This window comes from Jaculus jaculus, chromosome 1 (genome assembly GCF_020740685.1).
Source record: "Jaculus jaculus isolate mJacJac1 chromosome 1, mJacJac1.mat.Y.cur, whole genome shotgun sequence".
NCBI classification, from domain to species: Eukaryota; Metazoa; Chordata; class Mammalia; order Rodentia; family Dipodidae; genus Jaculus; species Jaculus jaculus.
In genome coordinates, this window is record NC_059102.1 from 94,407,363 (window position 1) to 94,431,841 (window position 24,479).

Here is a 24,479-nt window from a genome sequence, read left to right on the forward strand (position 1 = left end):
TCACTGTAGGAGCCTTCAGATATACAAGTAATTTGTAGTTTATATTTATTTATTTATTTAGAATTCATAATTTCTTAAAAGTTGTAATTCAAAATCAGGCAAATAAAACATGTAATGAGAAGTACAGATGGTTATCTAAAAATTTACAATGTTTAGGCTATCTTTAGAGATTATTTTAAAATTAGTTTCATAGAGCAAAACTTATATAGTACCAAGGATAGCCAAAGTCATATATATTGAAACATGTATGTGTTTGCAAAAATGGATGGAAAATCAACGCGCTTCAAATAACAGTCATGAGGTTTTAGATTAGTGAACCAGATTTATTTACTAACTCTGAGAGCAAACAAATCAGCATATATATTAATGATATGTTGAATAAAGGGCAGACATGAAATCCTACTTTACAAATATTATATTCTTTATTAAAAGTTGGTACGTTATGGACTATTCAAATATTGGTCACATAAGAATATCTGGAAGCTTGAGGATCTATAAGATTGTACTTGACCCACTTAAAATACAATATTCATCCCTCAAAGAATCAAAACCAGAAAGGGAAAAAAAAAAAAGGTCTTCAAAACAAAACAACTGGAAAAGTTCAAGTCTTAAGAGGTTCTTGCAGGCAACCGGTTCTTGCAGTGTGACAGCCCGCTCTAGGGTTTCCTGTCTCCGCAGGCGGACCTCAGCAGGGCCGAGGCCCTCGCTGGGCACTCACAGGAAGTGGGAGCCCCGGCTCCACCCCACTCGGCGGGCAGAGGCGGGCGAGGGGCCGGGACGGCCGGGGAGGCCCGAGCCCGCGGCCGCCCGGGCGTTAGGGGGCGGAGCGCGCAGGCCCCGCCCGCCCCGGCCCCGGCCCCGGCCCCGGCCCGGGGCTACAGCCAGGGTTCCGGCGCGTCGGGGTCACCGGCGGCTGCGGGCAGAGGCGGCTCGTCCCGGTGCGCACGGGGCCGCGCCCCCCGCTGCTCGACGCGCAGCTGCAGCAGGGCCCGGCGGTACATGGCCTCCAGTTTCTCCAGTCGGGCGCGCAGGGCCCTGGGGCTGCCCGGCTCGTCGCCGCGCTGCGCGGCAGCCTCTTCGGGCCGCAGGGGCCCCTCGGCGGGCACGCGGTCGGCGCCGTCGCCCGGCGGCCGGAGAGCCTGACGGAAGAGGCTGCGGTTCTCGCGCCGCAGCCTGCGGTTCTCGAGGCGCAGGCGCGCGTTCTCCTCGCGCAGCCGCGCGTTCTGCCGGTCCCGCTCGTCGCGCGCGCGGAGGGCGTCCCGGTGGCTGGCGGCCAGGTCGGCGAAGCGCTCCTCCAGCTGCTGCCGGGCGCCGCCCGCACGGCCTCGCCAGCCCACGCCCGCGCCGCCCTCACGCGCGCGGCCCTCCCCGCCGCCGCCGCCGCCGCCGCCGCCGCCGCGCCTGCTGGCGCCACCACGCATGCGCCACATCGGCTCCGGTCCCCGTCGCGCTCGGGGCGGAGGGCCCGCGGGACGCCGACGAGTCGGGGCCGGGCGGGGCGGCTGCCGGCGGAAAGCCCGTGGAGGCCCGCGGGAGGCGTGTCCGGTGTCCCGCGGTGCCGCTGCCCCGGGCCTCTCGCACACAACGCTCGGCCTGCGACCGCGCGTCCACAGCGGGTATCCTCCGCTGGGCGCTTCGGAGCCGGCCTGGGCGCTGCTGCAGCCAGCCCGCCGCGCCCCGGCGCAGCCACCTGGCTACCTAGCCCCTGTCCGGGAACTCTCAGAACTAGAAAAAGAAATTCTGGGACACTGGCTAAGGAGCAAATTGAAAGACTAACAATAGTTACATTATTTTAATCTAACACATGAACCCACGCCCATGGTTTTTTGGTTTTGGACGGGATCACCTGTCATGAGACTCAAATTACAACAGGTAGGATACAAAATAATGGTCTGCCAGCTGTGCCCTTTGAAAATTGGAACTCTATGGTAATAAGGTTATAATTAATCATTTGCTCAGGCTACTGTCTGAAACTTACTGAACTCAAGATGTGCCCCCATTTATTCAAGAAATTGAATATTTCAGTAAGTTCCAAAATAAATGTACAGAACATAATTCATTGAGTAAGTCATTCCTCCCTTTCCCCCTCCAGGAATCTCAATTTACAATATCTGGTATTGCAAACAAAAACCATGGGAGCAAGAACCAGTGTTAAAGACCTGGCCCTAGTTTGTTTTTATATTTGGTAAAATATCGAAACCACCGAAGGAAGAACATTTATGAACCATGGCTCACAGATTTTGGGTTTTCTTTGAACGGTGTAAATTAAGTTGGAAAAGACACAGTTTTTGAGTATACTTGCACTTTAATTATGCCAACAAAAGTCCTAAAATACCACAAAATCTACTGTAACCATTTAAGAGTTAAGATGTAGTTTCAGAAATTTCAATAAAGACGTTTAGTTTTATGACAAAGTGCCATTCATAAGTATCTATTAAAAGTGGACAGTGAGGGCTGGATATATGATTCAGCATTTAAGACACTTGCCTGCAAAGCCTAACAAACGGGGTCCTATTCTCCAGTACCCACTTAAAAGCCAGATGCACAAAGGGGCCCATGCAACAAAAGTATATTTGCAGTGGCTAGAGTCTGTCAGTGCTTATAAATACATACAACTCTTTTTTTTTCTTTTCTTTTTTTTTTTTTTTTTTTTGATTAAAAAAGTGAGGACCGGAGAGATGACTTAGGTAAAGCTTTGCCTGCGAAGCCTAAGGACCCATGTTGGACTCTCCAGATCCCACATAAGCCAGACATGCAAAGGTGAGGCAAGCACAAGGTTACAGTGCCCGCTAGGTGACAAACAAGCGTATGGAGTTTGATTGTAGTGGCTGAGGCCCTGGCGCATTCACTAAAAAAGGGGAAAAAAAAGTGGACAGTGATTTTGCTAGACTAAGATATGCTTATTTTTGGTACATGTATATGAAGGTATATATATATGGAGGTGAGAATGCTGGTATGTAAGGAAAGATCACAGGTTTAGATAAGTTAACCTAACTAATAATGTGGCAAGAGTCACCATCTAAGCATTGAGTCCTACCTTGTTTTATCTTGGTTCCCCTCCTTCAAGCATCCTCATTTGTAAATATACTAGTATTTGACTGCTTCTTAGGTTTAAAGTTGTGCTAGCCCCATCTTACAATGTAATGAATCTTACTGGCTTTGCTGGGACCATTGGCACCAGTTAAATGAGACCTCCATGCCCTCCTCTATACTCCTAAATAAATGCATTTGCCTGGGTGAATGAAGGAATGTAGAATATCATATCAAGAAGTATAATTTATTAAATAGAAGTAGACTTAATCCAGTGAAATTGCCAGTCTGATTGATACAGTTTAACAATGACTATATTTTCACAACAGAGCGGAATCCATCAATACCACTATCAGTCAGGCAGATGACAACTATCACTTTATTAAAAAGGAAGGAGAGAAAAAGAAGGGAGGGAATGAAAACAGACTTGTATTTAAATTTCCACTTATTTGGAATAATATATCAAAACTTAAATACCTGGTGTGGCAGTTGTAAAATGCCTACCTAGTGGATGTGTGTCACTGGGGGAGGGCCTTGAGGTGTTACAGCCCAGTTCTACTTGCTGTTCTCTCTGCTTCCTATCTGGTGTGTGTGTGTGTTGCACACGTGAGCTTATGTGCACATGTGTTGGAAGAGGAGGGCTATAGCTTCCTAATCCTGTCTGCCATATATTTCCCATGCTGAAGGACTCCACCCTCAGGAACTGTAACCAAATTAAACACTTTTTCTTCTCTAAGTTGCTTCTGATCATGTATTTGTTTATAGCAACAGAAAATTAAATGATATGCCTGGAGATGAACATTGAATTCATTTCTTAAGATTCTAGCACATAATGCTCCATCCCACTATAGTTTAGTGGTTTAAATATGAAAAGTTATTATAGTATAATAATAAATATGACAATAAAATGAAAAAAAACAATTGTGGAGCTGATTAAATTTAACAGAAATATGATGCTATAATCGAACTTATGAAAATATACAAACTACCTCCAAGGCCATCATAATAGGAGGAAAAGATCATGACATCAAAATAAAAGACGGACTGATTGAGAGGGGGAGGGGATATGATGGAGAGTGGAGTTTCAAAAGGGAAAGTGGGGAGGGAATTACCATGGGATATCGTTTATAGTTATGGAAGTTGTCAATAAAAATAAATAAATAAATAAAAGAAGATATGCAAAACTATTAGAACTCTTAGAGAAAAAAATAGTATGACATTACTTCCTTTAAATAATAGAATCTGCAGCTGAAAAGATGGCTCAGAGGTTAAAGGTGCTTGCTTGCAAAGAACGATGGCCAAGATTTGATTACCCAGTACCCGTGTAAAGCCAGATGCACAATGTGGCACATTTATCTTGAGTTCAGATTTGTCTGCAGTAGTAAAGGCCTTGATATACCCATGCTATCTCTATCTGTCTCTCTCAAATAAATAAATGAATGAATAACATTGAAATAAAAACAATGTGTGGTGGCATGTACATACCCACACACACATACACAAGCTAAATAAAAATTTTAAATAAATAATACAATCTTCCAAACAATGATATTGTTTGCTTGTTGCATGGAAGAAAGTCCAATAACATGAATCATTCTTTTTTTGTTGTTGTTGTTGTTTGTTTTTAGCTCAGGCTGACCTGGAATTCACTCTGTATTCTCAGGGTGGCCTTGAACTCACTTGATCCTCCTACCTCTGCCTCCTGAGTGCTGGGATTAAAGGTGTGTGCCACCACGCCAAGCTCACATGAATCATTCTTTCCCTGGCATTATATTCATTGTTTGCATTAGCTTCTCTTAAGAAAAAAGGTGGTCTGGAGTTTGTTTGCAATGGATAGGGGCCCTGGCATGATCATTCTCTCAACCCCTGCCCCTCTCTCTCTGACCCCCACCCTCTCAAATAAATAAAAAAAATATTTTTTAAAAAAGGAAAAGAGGCATGAGTCGGAGAGATGGCTCAGAGCTGTTTAGGGAACTTGCTTGCAAATCTTGATGGCAGCCACTCAAATCCCCACTACTCATGAAAAGCCAGATCCATAAAGTGACACATGCATCTTGAGTTTTATTTGCAATGGCAGGAGGCCCTGGCATGCCCACACTTTCTCTGTAGCTCTCAAATAAAAATACTTAAAATAAGAAATGAAAAAGAGACGTCACAGGCCTAGAGTGGTAGCATACACATTCAATATCAACACCTGCCTACCTAGTAAGACCTTATCTCAAAAGATAGAGAGGGGGTTAGAAGGGAGATTCCCTTATAATAATTTTACTTGTTTTGTGAATTAAAAATTATTTATAAATTTAAAAAAAGATAAAGGAGACTCTAGTGGAACTACTTATACTTTGTGTTTAAGGTACTTTGAGACTAAAAATTATTTCTACTTCAAGTTTCCTAGAGGAGGTTTGGAGTAAAAGAGCAGAAACATCCAGAAATTCAGAGTAGTAGCTGGTTTTCATACTTGCCTAAAAGAAAACTTCCACTCCAATTTTCACTTTCCCTCCTATTAAAAGAGTATTTCCTCTGTATTTAGTTCTCTCCAAACAAAAAACAAAATACCTATTATATAATTATCCAATATTTTAAATCTTCTTGTCAAAGTAGTCTCATGTTAGGAGAAAAGGCAGAGAAGAATCTAATCTATGAGATTTTATAATCATCATACTTTAGATCTAATACCTCAAACCACACTTTTGTAAATCCTATGTTTGAGAATAATCCTATGTTAGCATATTGGAAAGGAACTGTTTTGAATCGCTCTGCACATTACATATTTGTTTTAGTAGTTATCAAAAGAAAATCTGAATGACAGGTGTTGAATGTGATAGCCTTCCGAATAAATGAGTGCCCTTAAAGGAAAAAACATCACAGGACTTGCCTCCAATCTCACCTCTCCTTCTTAGGCCTTTGTTTAGTCTGAAAGAATGTCTTCATCAAAGAACTGATTTATTTGCTAACCTTGATTTTGGACTTAGTCTTCATAACTGTGAAAATTTTCTGTTGCACAAGCTGCTCAGTGTGTATTGCATTACAGTAGCCTGAAGTGTTTTTCTTTTTGTTTTTCTTTTTTGTTTGTTTTGTTTTTGTTTTTCATTTTATCTTCAAGGTAGGGTTTCTCAGGCTGACCTGGAATTCAGTATGTAGTCTCAGAGTGGCCTTGAACTCAAGGCAGTCCTTCTACCTCTGCCTCCTGAATGCTGATATTAAAGGCGTGCACCACCACGCCTGGCTCCTTTTTAAACAATTTTGTGATGGTTATGTTAGTGAGCATCCATTTCATATTACCTACATGTACCAAAATAGCATGTTTTAACAGACACGTTCATCTGTGGCATGCATACCGCAGGAATCCAGGGTAGCTATGAACGTGGCTGTATTACTTTTCTCATTGCTGTGACAAAATACCTGATAAGCAGCATCAAGGAGCTTGTATTTGAAAGGAATACAGATCATCATCATGGCAGGGAAAGCATAGTCATAGTTGTTGCAGAAAACCTTCTCCATCCTGTGACAGGAACACATCTTCTCCCCAGAGATGGCTCATGCAACAGACAAAAGGGTATTACAACAAAACCAGTCTTTGTGAACCAGTGAGTTTACTGGGGTTACTTACAGAGCATGGTTAGGGGGTTGCTTACAGGAGCATGGATGACCCAAAGGCAGAGCTGCTTCACTGAGAGGTCCAGCTCAGCACAGGTGACAACTTACAGAAGCTGCCTCTCTGGAGATCACTGTAGTCACCTTTCAAGCACTTGTTTTCCCTTTGTATAGCTTTAGAGTGGGGTCTTGTAACTCTTTCCCAGGCTTGTTGACTTCCTGAGTCTCTAGAATGTCCTTCTTTCCTCCCCCCACCTCCTAGGAAAGAATGTTTTAGTTTCTAATTAACATAACCTTGGGGCGTGGTTGTGTGAGGTCTCCCAGATTTGACTTCCTGAATAAGAGCCTCCTTTCTGTCTTCAGGAAATAATAATTTTATTTAGTGGATTCAGCTTCACAGCAGCAGTCATGAAGCTGTCATTCACATTGAATATACTCTCCGGAAGCAGAGAGCAATGTATACTCTCTTTTTTATTCAGCCTAGTACCCTAGCTCAGGCTTATAAGAATATACAACTAGGATGTGAACTCCTCGACTTTTAAGAAACATTTGGTAGGGTAGAGGGAAAGATAGAAAAGAATGAAGGGGAGGGACAAATAAATAGTTCTTGAATGGCTGGGAATGCCAAAATCAGTTATTATTCACTTTCTTGTATGTTGTAGCCAAGGATAAGATGAGACAGGTTGATATGTAGTCCAGGTTAGCCTTGAATTTCATATATAGCTGAAACTAGGGCCTTGAACCTCTGATCCTTCTGCCTGTATCTCCCAAGTGCTGAGAGACCCAAGTAGGAAGATCACAAATCAGAGACCAGAATGGCTACACACCAAAACCCTACTTTAAGAAACAAACAAACAAAAATGAAAAAACAACAAAGTTATTAACCATTTCATAATCAAAGTTAGTCTCCCAGCAGGTTGAACTAACTGAAGCTCACCAAGAAGGTTTTGCAGGGTGCTGCCATTATTCAATCTGAGATAGGAAGGAGGTTGACAATGCCTTGTTAGTAACAAGCTTTGCTAATGACTAACCTTAATATCTGTGAGTGTATCACACACACACAAAAAAAAAATGTAATTCAGGGCTACAGAGATGGTTCAGTGGTTAAAGGTGTTTGCTTGCAAAGTCTGACAGACTGGGTTTTCTCCAGTAACCATATAAAACTAGATGCACAAAGTATTGCTGGCATCTGGAGATCTTTTGCAGTGGCAGGAGGCCATGGTGTTCCCTATTCTCTCTCCCTCTCTCTCCACCCTCCTCTTTATGTGTATGTGTGTGATTACAAATAAATTAGTTAAATTTTTAATGTAATGTTAAGATGTGTGGGTCTGGAGCAGACAGACCTGAATTAGACAAATACCACATCTCTCCCACCCTAAATATATGGCCTAGGAACCACACAGTTTACTCATTTTGCAGTTTGGAATGAAAACAGTGTCTGCTTCATGTGGTCTTGTGAAGACTTGTGAATATCTTCAAAATAGAATCAGAGAAAAAATAGAGTCAGATAACTAGGAGTTCTCAATAATAGATATTATTATTCAATAGTTGATTTTATTTTATGAGGTAGACACTTATAGAGTGACTTCTTGTGAATAGTCAATGCTGTTTAAAATCTTCACTTGAGTTATTTGACTAAGAAATCACCCGAAATAAAATATGTTGTCCCTTTGGAGGTATGATTCTTATTTGTTGATGGTTCTCATTAAGTGTTTGGGTTTGAAAATCCATATTTTGTAAGCCCTATGTGTTGAAGAGCTTGGTTAATCACATTCTGAACTTCATGCTTGCTAATATTCTCCCTAAAGCCCTAGCTGAGCATGGTTTATTTTCTGGGAGCAGATTTATTAGAATGATGAAGAGCATATATTGATGCTTGGTAGCATGAATATCTCTTTATTGGAATAATTACTGGAAAGTTAGAAATAGAAAATATTGATTGCATTTCTTTAGTCTTTTGATATGGACAAAAATATTAAAAGCCATCAAACACTAGTATTGCCCTTTGACAGCATCATTTAATTCTAGCTACAGGGAGAATTGTGACATAAACAAAAGTAACATGACTTATCTATCTTGACTAGGATATTTTCTACACTGGGGGAAATACCCTTATTCCTTTAGACTTTATAAAAACCCAAGTCAGACTAATAAAAGAAGGTAAATGAAACATGGGCTAGCACATAATAGTGGAGCTGAGAGCAAAGGTATTCACACCAAAAATGTGATCAAAACAATAGTCCAGAAGATTTTTTTTTTTAAGATAGGAAATGACTTTAGTAGTTCTACAATAGCGTTCATGTTATATTTTTATAGCTTAGAATTATTCCTTAAGGAATCCAAAGCTGTGTTACTTTAAGTCTATGTTTAATTAAAATTAAATAAAACGTACGTCCTGGTCTATTATATCTCCAAATTAAATCATAGAAGTCATATGTAACTGAACGGCTGGTTGAGTGAGGGGTGGGAGGAGGGAGTAATGCTAGAGTGCACTGTTGCTGCCACAGGGAGATCATTTGGGCAGCATTAGGACAAGTCACACAACCAACTCCTCACTCTTACTGTTGGTTTCTGCTTCAGAAGCCATATTGAAATTTATTTTTAAAAATGTAAGGGATCTTCCTGTGTATTTCTAACATTATTATGTATGTTTGATTTTATGCCAGTCTTATACACATCGGCCAATCATAATCTTTAATATATGTAGCCTATGCTAGTGACTCAATCTAAAGTCACACTGGTATCATTTAAACTATAGAAGAAATTCAGTGGGAATGCCAGAATTAGAAGTAAGATATTCACTAATAAATCCAGAGAAGTATAAAAACAAATGATTTGCTTTTTTCCTATTCCTCAAATCCCTTGTATCAGTTCTTCCATTCAAGAGGAAACATTATTTTGTAGTTCTCAACATTAATACATATTCCCCATTTTCAATATTGAAGTGTTACTACAGGACAATTCCAAGCTTCAAAGTCTCCCGTTTCTTGGGTCTTCCTGTCCTCAGTGCAGTACAGACACCAGTATTCATGACCACTTTCATCACAACACTTTATGGAACCATACACTGGAATTTTAGTTTCTGTCAATATGACCAGTTTGGTTTAGCATCTTTTAGTTATAATCTATGCCTTTTCTTTTGCCATTTAAGCTAAAATGAGAAAAAAGCTCTATTGTATGTATGTGTGTGTATATATGTATATGTGTGTATATCTATACATATATATACATACATATACATATATACATACACATATATTTTAGAGGTAGGGTCTCACTCTAACCCATGCTGACCTGTAATTCACTATGTCATCTCAGGGTGGCCTCGAACTCATGGCAATCCTCCTACCTCTGTCTCCCAAGTGCTGGGATTAAAGATGTGCGCCACCACACCCAGTTTGGCGTGTGTGTGTGTGCGAATATATATATATATATATATATATATATATATATATATATATATATATATGCCAAATATATATATGTATATATATATATACTTATATATATATGCCAAATATATATATATATTATATTTTAATGTTAATATTAAATATTGATATTAATTTAATATATTTAATATTTTAATTTATAATATATATTATATTTTAAAAGCCAGATACATTTTTAAAAGGTCATGTGTACAATAAGTAAATTATGTAGTGAAGATACATCAAAGTAAAACTGATGAGTAAAAAGGCACATTGAAAAGTTTAATGGCAGAAAGAGTTCTTTCTGTTTTTGTGGCTTTTCTTCTAACACAGGAAAAGGAGAAACCACAAACATTACAATTACTTTTTTCAGATGAATATTACTGTCAGCTAAGTGATTAACACTGATTTCTTTTCTCCCTTGTCCAGGGTCGTCTTTCGTGGCTTCAGAGAAGCGTTTAGTTGTCTGCCATGAAGAAACGATATATCAGGGCTCCTACCAGGGCTGACATGGCAGAAATCACCCAGGTATTCCACCAAGTGGAATTAGACTCAACAGTAGTAATAAGCAGTTTTGAGGGCTTGGCTAACTTTGATCTGTCATCTGGATGGACTTCCCCAATGATGTATCTTAACAATAATGTTTGTCCTAGTGCAGGCTATGCATTCATTAAATCAGACAGTATTCTTGAGAGTTTAGCTAAGAATCAGGCACTGACCAGAAAGCCCAGGTACACAAAGATGAGTATAATAGATACAGGTTCTTTGTAAGTCTTATTAACCTACTCTTAGCCCATAACCTGTCTCATTCATTTATCCCTTTAAAAAATATCTTGGCTTTTCTCAGCATCTCTCTTGGTACCAAGTTCATTAAAACTAAGATTACCTGTTACCTGGTTTATGTGGTAACATTTTCGCTAATCCCAGTCTATATCCTCAAGAATGCACGATACACAGAGTCAAAATGACTTTGTAAACATAAATGTGCATATTATGCTCATCTGCATAAAAGCTCCCAAGGTCTTCAAATATGCCTCTAATATAATCCAAATCTTTTCCATGGCCTAAACTGGCCCCCAAGTTTCTGAATAATACCTGACTCTAGCCTGCTTCTTAAGATTCATCTATAATTGCTGTCTCCTTGTCCCTTATGCTTTAAGTAGGCTGGCTTCATGAGTAGAGTTTAACAAAAGATGCTAATCATGCCATAATCACAAAGATAGGAATAAGGGGGATGGGTATTCCTACTGATAGGAAGTGAGCTAATGATGTTTTAATTTTGTGGTAGAATCCACTAATTTTGATCCTGCTCATAATGTGTTAACTATTCCTACATTTTATGATGACTGAAAAGTGTAAATGAATGATCAGAGTACTAATTCTAAGTTTGTTAAGCTGAAAAAACAAAATGAGATTAATTTTAAGAAATCAGGTTTGTCTTTTGATACATATTATCATTTACTTAAGTCTGAATTGGACTAATCATTGTTGAACAAAAATTAATCAATTGTTAATTAGATGATTACAGTAGAAACTATAGTATTTGGGAATGAGGTAGTTACAATAATAATAGATAGCCCCACTATTATGAGAGTCAAATGAATTCTCATTCAAATTTTTACTCAAAGAGCTTCATGTTTTAATGTTTCTTTCTTTCATTTTTTTATGAGAATCACAGGGCGTAAATGTGTTTTCAGATATTTAGTTCAACTACAATAAAATAGTATAAGAATTATAGGAACAATAGTAATGAATCACATTGATGTTCCTAGTGGCATTTCACTATGAAGAGGTTAATGCTTTCAGTCTTTAACTTAAAAAGCTAACGTTACTCAGCTTCACAATTATAAGAGATGCTGATTAGTTTCATAGTGCTTCAGTAGAAGTAGGTAGGTGTGATGGGTATGGATCTATGATAGCATCCACCAATCTCTTTGTGCAGAGTAAAGACTTGGTATATGGATATTAAGGATTCCTACTCTGAATGTGCTGAATATGTTGTTGGGTCTGATGATGGGGCAGTGTCGTTCATCTTCAGACAACATTAATACCCAAATTGGTGTTTGTACAGCTATTTCCTAAAGCTTGCCATATCCTTTCCCACCTTGGAGACTGAACATTCTTTTCCTCTCACGGCAAATTTCAAGTTAAATATTTTCTCCCTCATTCTCTTTCCTGATGACCTACCAATCTCAATACCTATCTCTTTACTGTTTAGTTCATGATCTAAAAATATTTTATTTTCATTCTGTTTTTGCTCATTATCATTTTCATTGATCTGTAAGCTCCATTGCAGCACAGATCAGTGTTCCACTGACCTGTTATTTACACAAGAGAATTGAAGAGAGAAAGGGTGCTCTAGGGACTCAGGAAGTAAAGTCTGGGAAGCCTGAATCTTAAAGGTCACACAACCACTCCTCAAGGTTATTTTACCTAGAAACTGAAACATAGCTCTGAAACCTCGCTTGTGTGGGGAGGGGGTGGGACAAACAAGGAAGTTCCAGAGACTCAGGAAGTTAATAAGTCTGGGAAACCATTCCAAGACCCCATCCTAAATCTATATGAAGGGGAACAATGGTGGTTTGGAGACGGACACACAGACTCTTTGAGGAAGTTACCTGTATGTGGTGGTGTGCTCCACAGACTCTCCAGTAAAAACAGGTGGTTTTTCTGCCTCTGCGTTGAAGCAGGTATGGGGAGGTCCTCATGTTGCTGCATTTGAGGCTGTAACCCTGCTCTCTAAGTAACCCCAATAAATTCATTGGTTCACCAAACTGGTTTTGGTGTAACTGTCCTTAGGTCTGGTTCTTTGCCCTATCTGGGGAGAAGTTTGCATCACCAGCAACAGCGTCTGATTTGTTTACCCTTTTACACTATGAAGGTCAATATAGGTACTCAATAAATACTTCTTGAACAAATACTTTTTGAATAATTAAGTGAACCCTAGAATGTTCAATAGGTTTTTGTTTTGCTTTGGTATATAAAGATATTTATCATTTAAAAATGAAGTTATTAAGTTATTACTGAATTAACATTTCACCTTACTTTTTCCACACATGAAAACAAGAAAACTTGAAATCAGTGTCTAAGTACTGCCTTACTTTAATGATACATGTAGAATATATGCAGATTTATAGAGCTTGACCACAGGAAGGGAATAGCTTATCTAGTTATTTAATTTAAATCTAGATGAGTGAAGTGATAGTTATAAAGAAATTGGCATGGGGTTCACTAAGTGTTTTAAAAATATTTGAGTCTGATGAACTGATTTTTCTATTCTCATAGCTACATCTGTAAGCAAAATAAAGAAAACCTTGTCTGTGCTTTAAACATATCCTGTAACTTTGCTCTCAAATTAGATTCTTTCAGTGATGAAACTGTAAAGTGAGAAAAATGTTATATTTCTCTACATTTCTTTATACCTAGCTTAAAATAAAACAGAAGTCACTTCCTTGTAGGAGCTCATAAAAGAATGGAATGAAATACCTGTTTAAAAAGATAGGGATGGTAGATAAACAGGAGGCTCTGCTGGCCTGAATTGCATTACCTGGGCCTGCATTGTTGAGCAAACTCCTTAAGTACAGATAAACTGGAGACTGCTGGTCAACGGCCAGTGCTTCTTGTCACTGACCAATAGACCTGTTTACAAGTTCCTTTTTTCATCTTCTAAAATACACCAAATTCCCCACTATGTTTATGATTACTTTTATGGCTGTAGGTGTCAAATGTAAATTGTGATTTATGGTTTAACTCCTATCCTGTTTTGCTTTTACATAAACATCATGTGATTATTTCCAATAAAAGCTTAAACTCAGAACAGTTTGAAGATGCCCTCTTCGATCCTCGGGTGCAGACCTGATATACCAGACTTTCTTCTTTTTCTTTTCTTTCATTTTTTACCCTTAAAATAAAACTTTGCCTCACATTCTGTGAGTCAATGGTCTTACATTTGTGACACGGCACCCCATAACATCTTGGGGGCTTGCCCTGGATCCACATTTCAAGAACTACCTCCCGGACTCTGGGGCAACTGAACTGGGGAAAGACCCCTAATCTTGGCCGGAGAGAACCATATCTTCATCCATCTGTTCCTTGTTTGGGAGTTGATAGCAAGCCATTGACAGGGAACTTTTGCCTAGTATTGCTGATCACCTCTTTTATTGGGTAGGAAACCTCTGGAGGTGTTTTACCCACTCTTCTTTTTGTTTTTCCTTTTTTTCTAGCTTTTCTTATTTTTGGGCTTTGCATGCTTTTCTGGGCCCAAGTGGGAAGATGGATGCAGCAGTAATTCCCCTGATGAGGGATTAAGGGGCCACCCGTGGCCCTCTCTGGCTCTGTTCAGGGATTTCAAATGGAGGTCTGTTTATGGCTCAGTTTTGGTTTGACAGCACACCTGTTTCTCATTCAGTTTTGGTTTGACAGCCACATGGCAGTGTCAGGAGAGTCGTTATTGCTAGAATGTGTGTTTTTGGTGGTGTGTGTGTTTGTGTTGTCTTCATCTTTGAAGATATGGGTCAAGATCATTCTGTTGAAAAATCTCCTTTAAAACTGGTTAAGGTGGGCGTGGTGGCCCACACCTTCAATCCCAGCACTAGGGAGGCAGAGGCAGGAGGATCACTGTGAGTTTGAGGCCACCCTGAGACAACAAAGTGAATTCCAGGTCAGCCTGAGCTAGAGTGAGACCCTACCTCGGGGGGGGGGGGGACCAAAAACAAAAAACAAAAACTGGTTAAAGGGCACTTTAAACATCTTCATGAAAAAAAAAAAAAAAAAGACAAATAATAAAGTAAGCTAGGCCTATTATCCTAGCCACTTGGGAAGCTGAGCCAGGAGGTTCAAATGTGGTAGCCTGACTCCACATTTTAAACCATGTGACTTTTAAATTGCTTGATAAAAATAAGTACATAATTTTAATGTGAACTGTGCGTGATAATTCCTCTTTTGTTTGGGCTTTAAACAAATAAGACATTGGTTATAGACACCTTTGGATTTCTTTATTAAACCAAATATTCCAATGGTTCTCTCCCGAAGATTTTGCTGACATTTGATTTATCTCAAGTTTTTTTTGTTTGTTTGTTTTTGTCTTTGAAAGTCAGATTTAATTAAGCCTATGGTGAGCTGAAATTTACATAAGCAAAGCCATATTTTGTTACATGATCTCATAAATATAATTACTGAGTTTATGTTCTAGGTCAACTTAAACTTACTTAGAGGATTATTAAAGACTACAAAGTTCTCTTTGAGGTGGTGACTAATTATTTGCTAGATGTTTTAAAAGATGGTAATGTCCTGTTACTTAAAAGGAGGAGGCAACTTGCCTGAGTTCCAGGCCAGCCTGCTTCAAGATAGAAACAAAAATTTACCTTAGTTACTCCTAATAATAGCATTTCTAAATGTGTTAGAGGTATTGATAAAGATTATCCCCAAAATGGTTGTAATGTTTTACCTGTATTCATAGAAAGTATATTTCATGAAGTTTATTAATAGGAGCTATTTTATATCAATCAGTTATATAAAATCTGAAGGTGTATGTATATATTGGTATTATAAAACAAGTATGGTTGTCAGGTAGGGATTTTTTGGTGACATAAATACTAAGGAAGGGTTTTTCTCTACAAATTTCCAATAGTAAGATGGTTAACTCTTTGAAGCCAGATATTGCTGTCAGGTTCACATTGCTGGTAGAAATCACCCAACCAAGAGAAGCTTGAGGTTAAAAAAAAAAAAAAAAAAAAAGGTTTATTTTGGTTTACAGGCTCAAGGGGGAAGCTCATGATGGCAGTGAAAATGATGGCATGAGCCAGTGTGGACATCACCCCCAGCCAACATAAGGTAGGTAACAGCAACAGGAGAGTGTGCCAAACACTGGTAAGGAGAAACTGGCTATAACAACCATAAGCCCTCCCCAACAATACACTCCCTCCAGGAGGAATTATTTCCCAAATCTCCAACAGCTGGGAATCTAGCATTCATAACACATCAGTTTATGGGGGATACCTGAATCAAACCACCATGCCAGACTACTTGCTTCTTTGTCAGTGGGTAATAAGATTAATCAGTTTGGTTTAGGTTTTCTTAAGACTCTTACAAGAAAGATGGTTAATTATGGGTTGAGATGAGATGATTAAAGAAACTGGGAAGGTATTTTTCAATGTTGGACATACAATGATTGTTTAAAATGCTGTTTTGAGTAGAATTTAGATCAGAATGTTAAAGTATGTGGACGAAGATGTGTCTATGTAAAAAAGATGTAAAAGATCCCGAAACATAAACCAAATTTTGCCTAAAATTAATTTCATTTTAAAAGAAACAGCAAGCTAATTTTCAGGCTAAACCACATGCCTGAAGTTAAAGAATTTTCAACTGTTTACAGACTTTCAAGGATGCTCTAAAAGTTTTATATAGGAACAGAGGCTTAATGTAAATTCAACTTATATTAGACACTGATGATGTCCTATGCTAGGTGGGTCACAAAGTCATAAGCACAGATGTAATTCATATTCTTCAGAGGTCTAACCAGGTTAGACATAGACAAGACCCTATCACCTTATGTGTTACAAATGGATGAAATAAATTTCCTAGGTTAAAAAAAAAGAAAAGAAAACTTCAGAGAAAGACAAGGAATGTCAGGATGCTTTGGTCCCTGCTCTGCATTTCCTTTTGTTCTTCCTTACTGTTATATGCTATTTAAAGTTGAGGCAAGCTGGACTCTGGAAAAAGGGATGATGCCCCCTTTATCTTAGAACCCATGCAAGTTTAAGCCATGTATCCCCCTGACCCTGTCCAGAGGCAAAATGGCCAATTGTCTGTGATAAGGAAAAGGGAATGACAAAGGGCATATAACTTTGTTTTTCTCTATAGCTCCTCTCTTTTGAACACCTAAAGTCATATCTGTTAGATGAAATTTCTCAATAGACAAAAGAATAAATATACTAACTGAGTCAGGGTACTTGGTTACAAACTCCTTATATAAGGCAAACATCAGACTTACCTAAAATGTATATCATGGGCTGGAGAGATGGCTTAGCGGTTAAGCGCTTGCCTGTGAAGCCTAAGGACCCCGGTTCGAGGCTCGGTTCCCCAGGTCCCACCTTAGCCAGATGCACAAGGGGGTGCACGCGTCTGGAGTTCGTTTGCAGAGGCTGGAAGCCCTGGTGCGCCCATTCTCTCTCTCTCCCTCTATCTGTCTTTCTCTCTGTGTCTGTCGCTCTCAAATAAATAAATAAAAAATTAAAAAAAATGTATATCAGGATAAAAATGGCACCAAATAAATGATGGCTTAATGGTTAAGGTGCTTATCTGGGAAATCTAAAGACCTCGGTTCAATTCCCCAGTACCACCATTCTTATTGCTAAACTGAAATCTGACTTAAAGCAGGTTTTCTGATGTCCTTTCTCGAGGTAGTCTTCTATACCCATCAGTCCACATGGGAGGCTTGTCAACAACTCTTGCAGACCCTCTTCACCACAAGGAACATAAAAGAATCAGAAGGGAAACCAAGAAACTAGTGTTGGTAGCTGATGGCCACTTCATAGAGAACCCTAGTGTTATTGATGACATCTTCACTCCCACACAACTGGACTGGGATCCCAACACCACCAAAGGTAGAGCGTTCCTTACCCTCTTTTGCCTGGCTCTGATGGGTGGTCTCCAGGCAGCTGCTTGCTTGGCACCCTACAGATTTGTCTAAGGTGAATGAAGTGACCCAAGGGTCCACAGAATCCCCTGCTGCTTTCTTAGATATGCTTCAGGAAGCACATAGGGCATTATTCACCCCCATAGATCCTGAAGCTCCTGACAATAGATGAACTATTAACATTGCTTTTATAATTCAGCCTGCACCAGATATGAGAAAGGAGATTCAGAGAATAGAAGGCTTTGGGAGTAAACTTCTTTCAGAGTTGATAGAGATTGCTGACATGGTATATAATAATAGAGACACTCCAGAAGACAGACAGGCTAAGAAAATGGCTAAGGTTATGGTGGCTACCTTCCAGAAGGCACAAGGCGACAGCCCTTATACTTTGGTCAGTATGATTCCACCTGAAAGGGGAATATATACTGTGCTGGACCTAGCAGATGCTTTTTATAGTATCCCATTGGCAAAGGGAAGTCAACCCATTTTTTGCCTTTGAATGGACAGACTCAGATCAAGGCACCAATGGGCAACTAACCTGGATTAGGCTTCCACAAGGATTTAAACACTTTCAACCCTCTTTCATGAGACTCTTCATAGATATGTGCAGGAATTTTGCAAATAAAAAACACCTGAGGCCACTCTTCTAATATAATATATGTGGGCAACCTTCTCCCAGCTTCAGAAATGGAGGAGGAATGCCTCTCTGCTGCAGAGCATCTCCTGAACAACTTAAAACATCTGGGGTATCATATGTTAGCCAGAAAGGTTCAATTTTATGTACGTAAGGCAACTTACTTGGGATACAAACTCCAATGAGGTAAAGGTATGCATTTGGCCTCTACAATTCAGGCCCTCACTCAAATCCCCACTAAGAGACAGATCTGAGAATTCTCTGGAGTTGTAGGGTATTCGCAAATTTGGATACCAAGGCTTGCTGAATTAGCCAAGCCTCTATGTAAGGCCACTAGAGGACCAAAATTAAATAAATAAATAAATAAATAAATAAAAAGATTTTAATTAGACTGAAAAAAAAAAAAAAACATTCCAAGAACTAAAGTCAACTCTGACATCATCCTGTGCCCTTGCTCTTCCAGACTCAATCAAACCCTTCCACTTATATGAAAAGAAGGGGACAGCCAGGGGCGTCCTAACTCACTGGGGCCATGACATTGCCCAGTGACCTACTTGTCTAAAAAGCTAGACCCAGTAGCCACTGGTTGGCCCCCTTGTCTCAGGTATATTGTAGCTGCTGCTATTCTGACAGTAAATGCTAACAAATAAGACTTGGGCCAGACTTTATCAATTATGGCTCCATATATGATAGAGACTGTTTAAAAAAGCCCCCAGACCAATGGCTCTCCAACTCACACAACCCACTATCAGGCCTTGCTCTTACATCAACCAAGGATACAGTTTTGCCAAACTGAGGCTTTGAAACCAGGCTCCCTGCTGCCAGAAACTGATGAGGCATCAACCCCTCTGCGTGACTGCCTAGAGATCACTTCCACCTTCCATGGGCTCTGCCTGGACCCGACAGGTTTGGCTTGGCCGGACCCTGATCTGGTGATGTATTCTGATGACAGCAGCTTTGTCGTGGATTGAATCAGATGTGCAGGGGCAGCTATAATGACTTTGAAAGAAACCCTGTGGGCTGAGGCCCTACCTCAGGTTATATCAGCTCAAAAAGCTGAACGATAGCATTGACCAAGGCTCTGATACTGGAAAAGACTCAACAGTGAATGTTTACACAACCAGCTGTTTTACCTTTGCCATGGCATGTGTACATGGGGCCATCTACTAAAAGTGAGGGCTATTAACAGCAGAAGGTAAAAACTTTAAAAATAAAAGCTGAAATTATGGACTTATTGGCTGCCAATTGGGTGCCCACTAAAGTGATCCATTGTCTGGGTCATCAAAAAGGGGAGAACACAGAAACAAGAAGGAACAGACTGGCAGACCTAGCAGCAAGGAGTACTACCTCTCAGCATCCATCAGATTGTCTGGTCACCCTCCTGGCACCCACTCTTCCTGAGCAACCAACATACACAGAAGAGGACCTACAGCTCCCCTCTCATCTGATAAAAAAGGAACAGATCCCACAAAGATGATATAAACTGGAGAATGGCTGACTGTGAATGCCCCAGGCCCTAGCGTGGAAACTGGCTAAACAACTACATGAAGGAGTTCACTTAGGAAACAACAAGCTAGCCAAGCTATTAGGAAAGAATTTTTCTTCCCAGATATGGACTCAATCATGGAGGACATCATCACCTGCTGGTAAGGTACCACCAATGGGAATGAGAAAATGGAAAACAGAGCCAGGTAGATATTGGGAAGTTGATTTCACAGAGGTAAAGCCCAATCAATATTGATATAAATATTTACTTGTTTATGTTGATACCTTTTCAGGATGGGTGGAAGCTTTCCCAACCAAGTCTGAGACAGCGACAGCTCAAATAGTGACTAAAAAATTGTTAAAGGAGATAATTCCCCAATATGGGTTGCGCCTCAGGATAAGATCAAGTAATGGGTCTGCCTTTATGTCAAAAATCACTACAGAATTGACTAAGATGCTGGGGATTAATTGAAAATTACATTGTGCCTATCATCCCCAAAGTTCATGACAGGTAGAAAGGATAAATTGTACCTTGAAGGAGACTTAAACTAAATTAACCTAGAGACCAGTGAAGGATGGGTGGGACTCCTTCCCTTCACCCTGTTAAGGGCCAGGTGTACCCCTTATGTAAAAGAAATTACTCCATTTAAAATTATATACAAAAACCCCATCCACCCTGCCCTGATGGCTCTTAAACAGATAACTTACTAATGAAAAACTTGTTTCTATCCAAGTCTTATAGAGTCCAGGAGTCCATTGTTCTGCCAGTCAAAGCTGCTTTTCAGACACACCCTGTTTGCCCCTATCCCTTTCAGCCTGGCAACAGCGCTTGGATCAAGAGACACTGTATTGGATGTTGGAAGGGCCCCCACCTGGTCATCCTAAACAATCCAATGACTCTGAAAGTGGAGGGGACAAAATAAAAGACAGCTAGACTTACTTTTTATAAAACAAGGGGGGGGGGGCTATGTATGGCTTTAGGTAAAAAATAATAATTGGTTTCAGTCTATGTTTAGTTGGTCTCCATGGTGAACTTCCCTTATCTCTTCTATTGATGTCCTCCTGATAGTACTGTTCTTAGGCCTTACTATGGAACACTGTATTATTAATGCTTTCAATAGATATATAAAAAAATAGAATTAGTTTTGTTAAGCTTATGGTATTATGGACACGATATACCCCCCCCCCCATCTAAAACTAAACAAATCCTAGATGTTAACCCTCACGAGTCAAAGATTTAACTCAGTCCCATGTCAGAGGGGGAAATGTAAAGTGAGCAAAGTGTTTTATTTCTCTACATTTCTCTATACCTACCTTAGGAAAAAAATAGAAGTCACTTCCTTATAAGAGTCCATAAAAGAATGGAATGAAACACTTGTTTAAGCAGATGGGGACAGTAGATAAACAGGAGGCTCTGCTGGTCTGAATAGCATTGCCTGGGCCTGCAAGGTTGAGCAAACTCCTTAAGGACAGATAAGCTGGAGACTGCTGGTCACAGGCCTACCTCACCCCAGGTGCTTCCTGTAACTGACCAACAGACCTGTTTACAAGTTCTTTTCTTTGTCTTCTAAGATACACCGAATTTCCCACTATGTTTAAGATTACTTTTATGGCTGTATCTGTCACATGTAAATTGTGATTTATGGTTTAACTCCTATCCTGTTTTCTTTTTATTTTTATAAATATCATGTGGTTATTTCCAATAAAAGCTGACACCTCAAACAGTTTGAGGCTACACTCTGAGATTCTGGGGTGTAGACCTGATATACCAGACTTTCTTCTTTTCCGTTTCTTTCTTTTTTACCCAATAAAACTTTGCCTCGCCGGGCGTGGTGGTGCACGCCTTTAATCCCAGCACTCGGGAGGCAGAGGTACAAGGATCAACGTGAGTTCGAGGCCACCCTGAGACTACATAGTGAATTCCAGGTCAGCCTGAGCCAGAGTGAGACCCTACCTCGAAAAAAAAAAACAAAAACAAAACCAAAAAAAACTTTGCCTCACATTCTGTGAGTCAATGGTCTTAACTGTGCAACACTGGACCCCATAACAAAACGAGATGGATGAAAGGGAAATTTGGAAAACAGGCAGATAGATGAGTAAGTAGTGAGAGTACATTTTTAAAACAAAAGAGAACAAAAATTTCTGCATGTTAATAATGAGACAAAAATGGTTCTATAAGGGCAAAAGAGGAATCTCTCCTTGTCCCTCTGAAGGATCACTGGAATGAACTGACAAGGGAAGACTAAATTATTTAATGTGTATGGTGAAGAATCACAGAGGTGTGCTTACCACTAGTCCTACATGATTGAGAAACTCATTGGCTCCTGTCTACAGCAGGTTTTGCAGGAAGAATGTGAAAAGTCCTGGGAATAGTAATGAGTTTTAGAAGAAAACAATGGGTTTAAAGAATGTACAGACCTTGGCCAAAATTCATTGAGCCCACAGAACAGATAATGGGTTGTAAATGATTGTTGGAAAAAGAAAGGACCATGGTATGTTCACAGGCTTATGTCTTTTATCTTGCAGTATATCTGTTCTCCTAGTTGATGAGAAAACACTGAGGAGACTAAAGGTAGTTGGGTGCCTCTTTTTCCAGATAGGGTCAGGTTGATAAGGCATATTCTAAAATGCCCCTTGTTGGTGGAGAGGAGAAACATAACAAGAGCAGAAGAATTTGATGCAGAGATGATTCTAAGGCCCCTCAGCATGTTAAAGCACTAATCTTTGGGTTATCATTTTCTGAACCCCACCACTGCAAACGTTACAGTAAGTGGAGTTGGTTAGTAAGTTCCACAGAGCAAATGCTGTAAGTCCGTACTCACTTTAGAGCTAAAGGGAAGCCATATGGAAGACTCCACAGTGATTATTTGCCCATACACACACACACACACACACACACACACACACACACACACACACACACACACAGAGAGAGAGAGAGAGAGAAAGACAGAGAGAGAGAGAGAGAGAGACATTTATATCAGCACCTAATTGTGCAGAACAAGAATAAGAGGTTGTAGGAATGCATGCTGCTCACAAATAGTGACAGAATGGAATAAACATGTGTATGTAAAATGCATGTAACTAATATAACTAATCTTTTATACCAGTCTTTCCTTTTAAAATTGGAATTAGATTTAAACTTTAAAGCCTTCTCAACACAGGGCTATAACTATGGTAATTTCAGTTTCTTCCACCAACAGTTTAGAAAGCAGTATATGGTTGACCCTAAACTTCAAGGGCAGTAATATTTGTATACCTCCAAATTATGCTACTTGAGTGTAGTTGCTCAGTATCTTAGTCATAGCCAGAGAAACAAGGTACTACAGGTTTGACCTAAGAATTTTAACTAACTTTGGTTAAAATTGTTGAATATATTCCCCAGATCCTGAATCTCATTGAATGTATCATGACTTATAAGGCACTTAAGTTTTAGATCCATTATTGCTTTCAGTGAGTGAAATACTATTCATATATGTATGAACAAAAGTTCCCAGAAAGCAGCTGTATCTGCTGCACCTACTTCCAGCAAGGGTGAATGGACTGATACAGCTCCTGTGATAACAGAGAGATGAAATGCTACAAGTCAGAGCCAAATTACCTTGGGCTACATTTTGCTCCTTAATAGCTATTTATTGCCCACCTCTGTAGCTGAACTAACATCCTAATGACTATCAGTTGATCAGGTGTAATCCTCTTGGGAATGCAAGAAGGACCCCAGCCTCTACCAATCCAAGGGCTAAGAATATCATCATATAACATCTGAGGCCTATGGTGGAGACCCCTCCTTTACTATAACCCATCTACCTGATGGTCAGTCAATATATTTGAAAAATGCCTTGATTTATGACTTTCTTCTGTTCTGTAACTATAAGACCTTTATGAAATTTTTAGCACATTGGAGCATGGAATTTGGGGTAACCTAAATCTGTGTTCCTGGGCCATGGTAGCTCATATTGGCTCCAGAATAAACTATCTCTTATCCCCATTTGAGGTATGAGCTATTTCTTTCGTGACAACATATGAAATACCTAAAGCCAATAACATATGCATTTTAAATAATCATTCTCATGTACTTCCATCTTTTATGTCCTTTTATAATAATATATATAGTTTGTTTTTAGTCATTTTAGTAAGCTGTAGCAAGCATAGGGTAAATAGTTGATCATTTACTTAGATGCACCACACTTTGGCAAATGTATGTAACATTAGTGACCAGTCCTATTCTCAGAGCAAGTTCTGCAACCTTTGGTATGAAAGGCTAGAAATAAACATTTTTCTTATGCCAATAAACAACAAACAAAACCAAAATCTTTTCTAAAATCTTATAAGTCTCAGATTAGGTCTGTCAGCTGGGCTCATTGTGGCTGAGAGATTTAGAGATTTCATGGGAGACTACAGGAGAAGGAACACCTTCTACTTTAACAGCTTTGACTAGGGGAAAATAAAAGACACGTATTTTCTCAGTCACCTCACATGTAAGAGGCATGTGTCTGGGGACAAGACAAAGGAGTGTCAAAACGGAGCTATCTTTTAGACTATGACTTAAGGGAAAACACTTTTCATATTGAGCAAAATGAAATAATTGAAGTCTACGGAATGAAGCCAGCACAGATATTCTGTACGCTAATAGGAATAATAGGGGGACTCAATGGGGAGTATTTGCCAG

General features: G+C 39.7%; 1 protein-coding gene across 1 annotated transcript; it reads right to left on the minus strand.

Moving 5' to 3' along the window:
* Positions 1 to 875: 875 nt before the first annotated feature.
* Tusc1 (tumor suppressor candidate 1) lies at positions 876 to 1,430 on the minus strand. The gene has a single exon (XM_045156998.1). It carries the CDS (start codon positions 1,428 to 1,430, stop codon positions 876 to 878), a length of 555 nt encoding a protein of 184 aa, XP_045012933.1.
* Positions 1,431 to 24,479: the final 23,049 nt, after the last annotated feature.

Bases quoted from the DNA above. Each gene is read 5' to 3' on its own strand.
- Tusc1 (XM_045156998.1), bottom strand. From the start codon at position 1,430: ATGTGGCGCATGCGTGGTGGCGCCAGCAGGCGCGGCGGCGGCGGCGGC.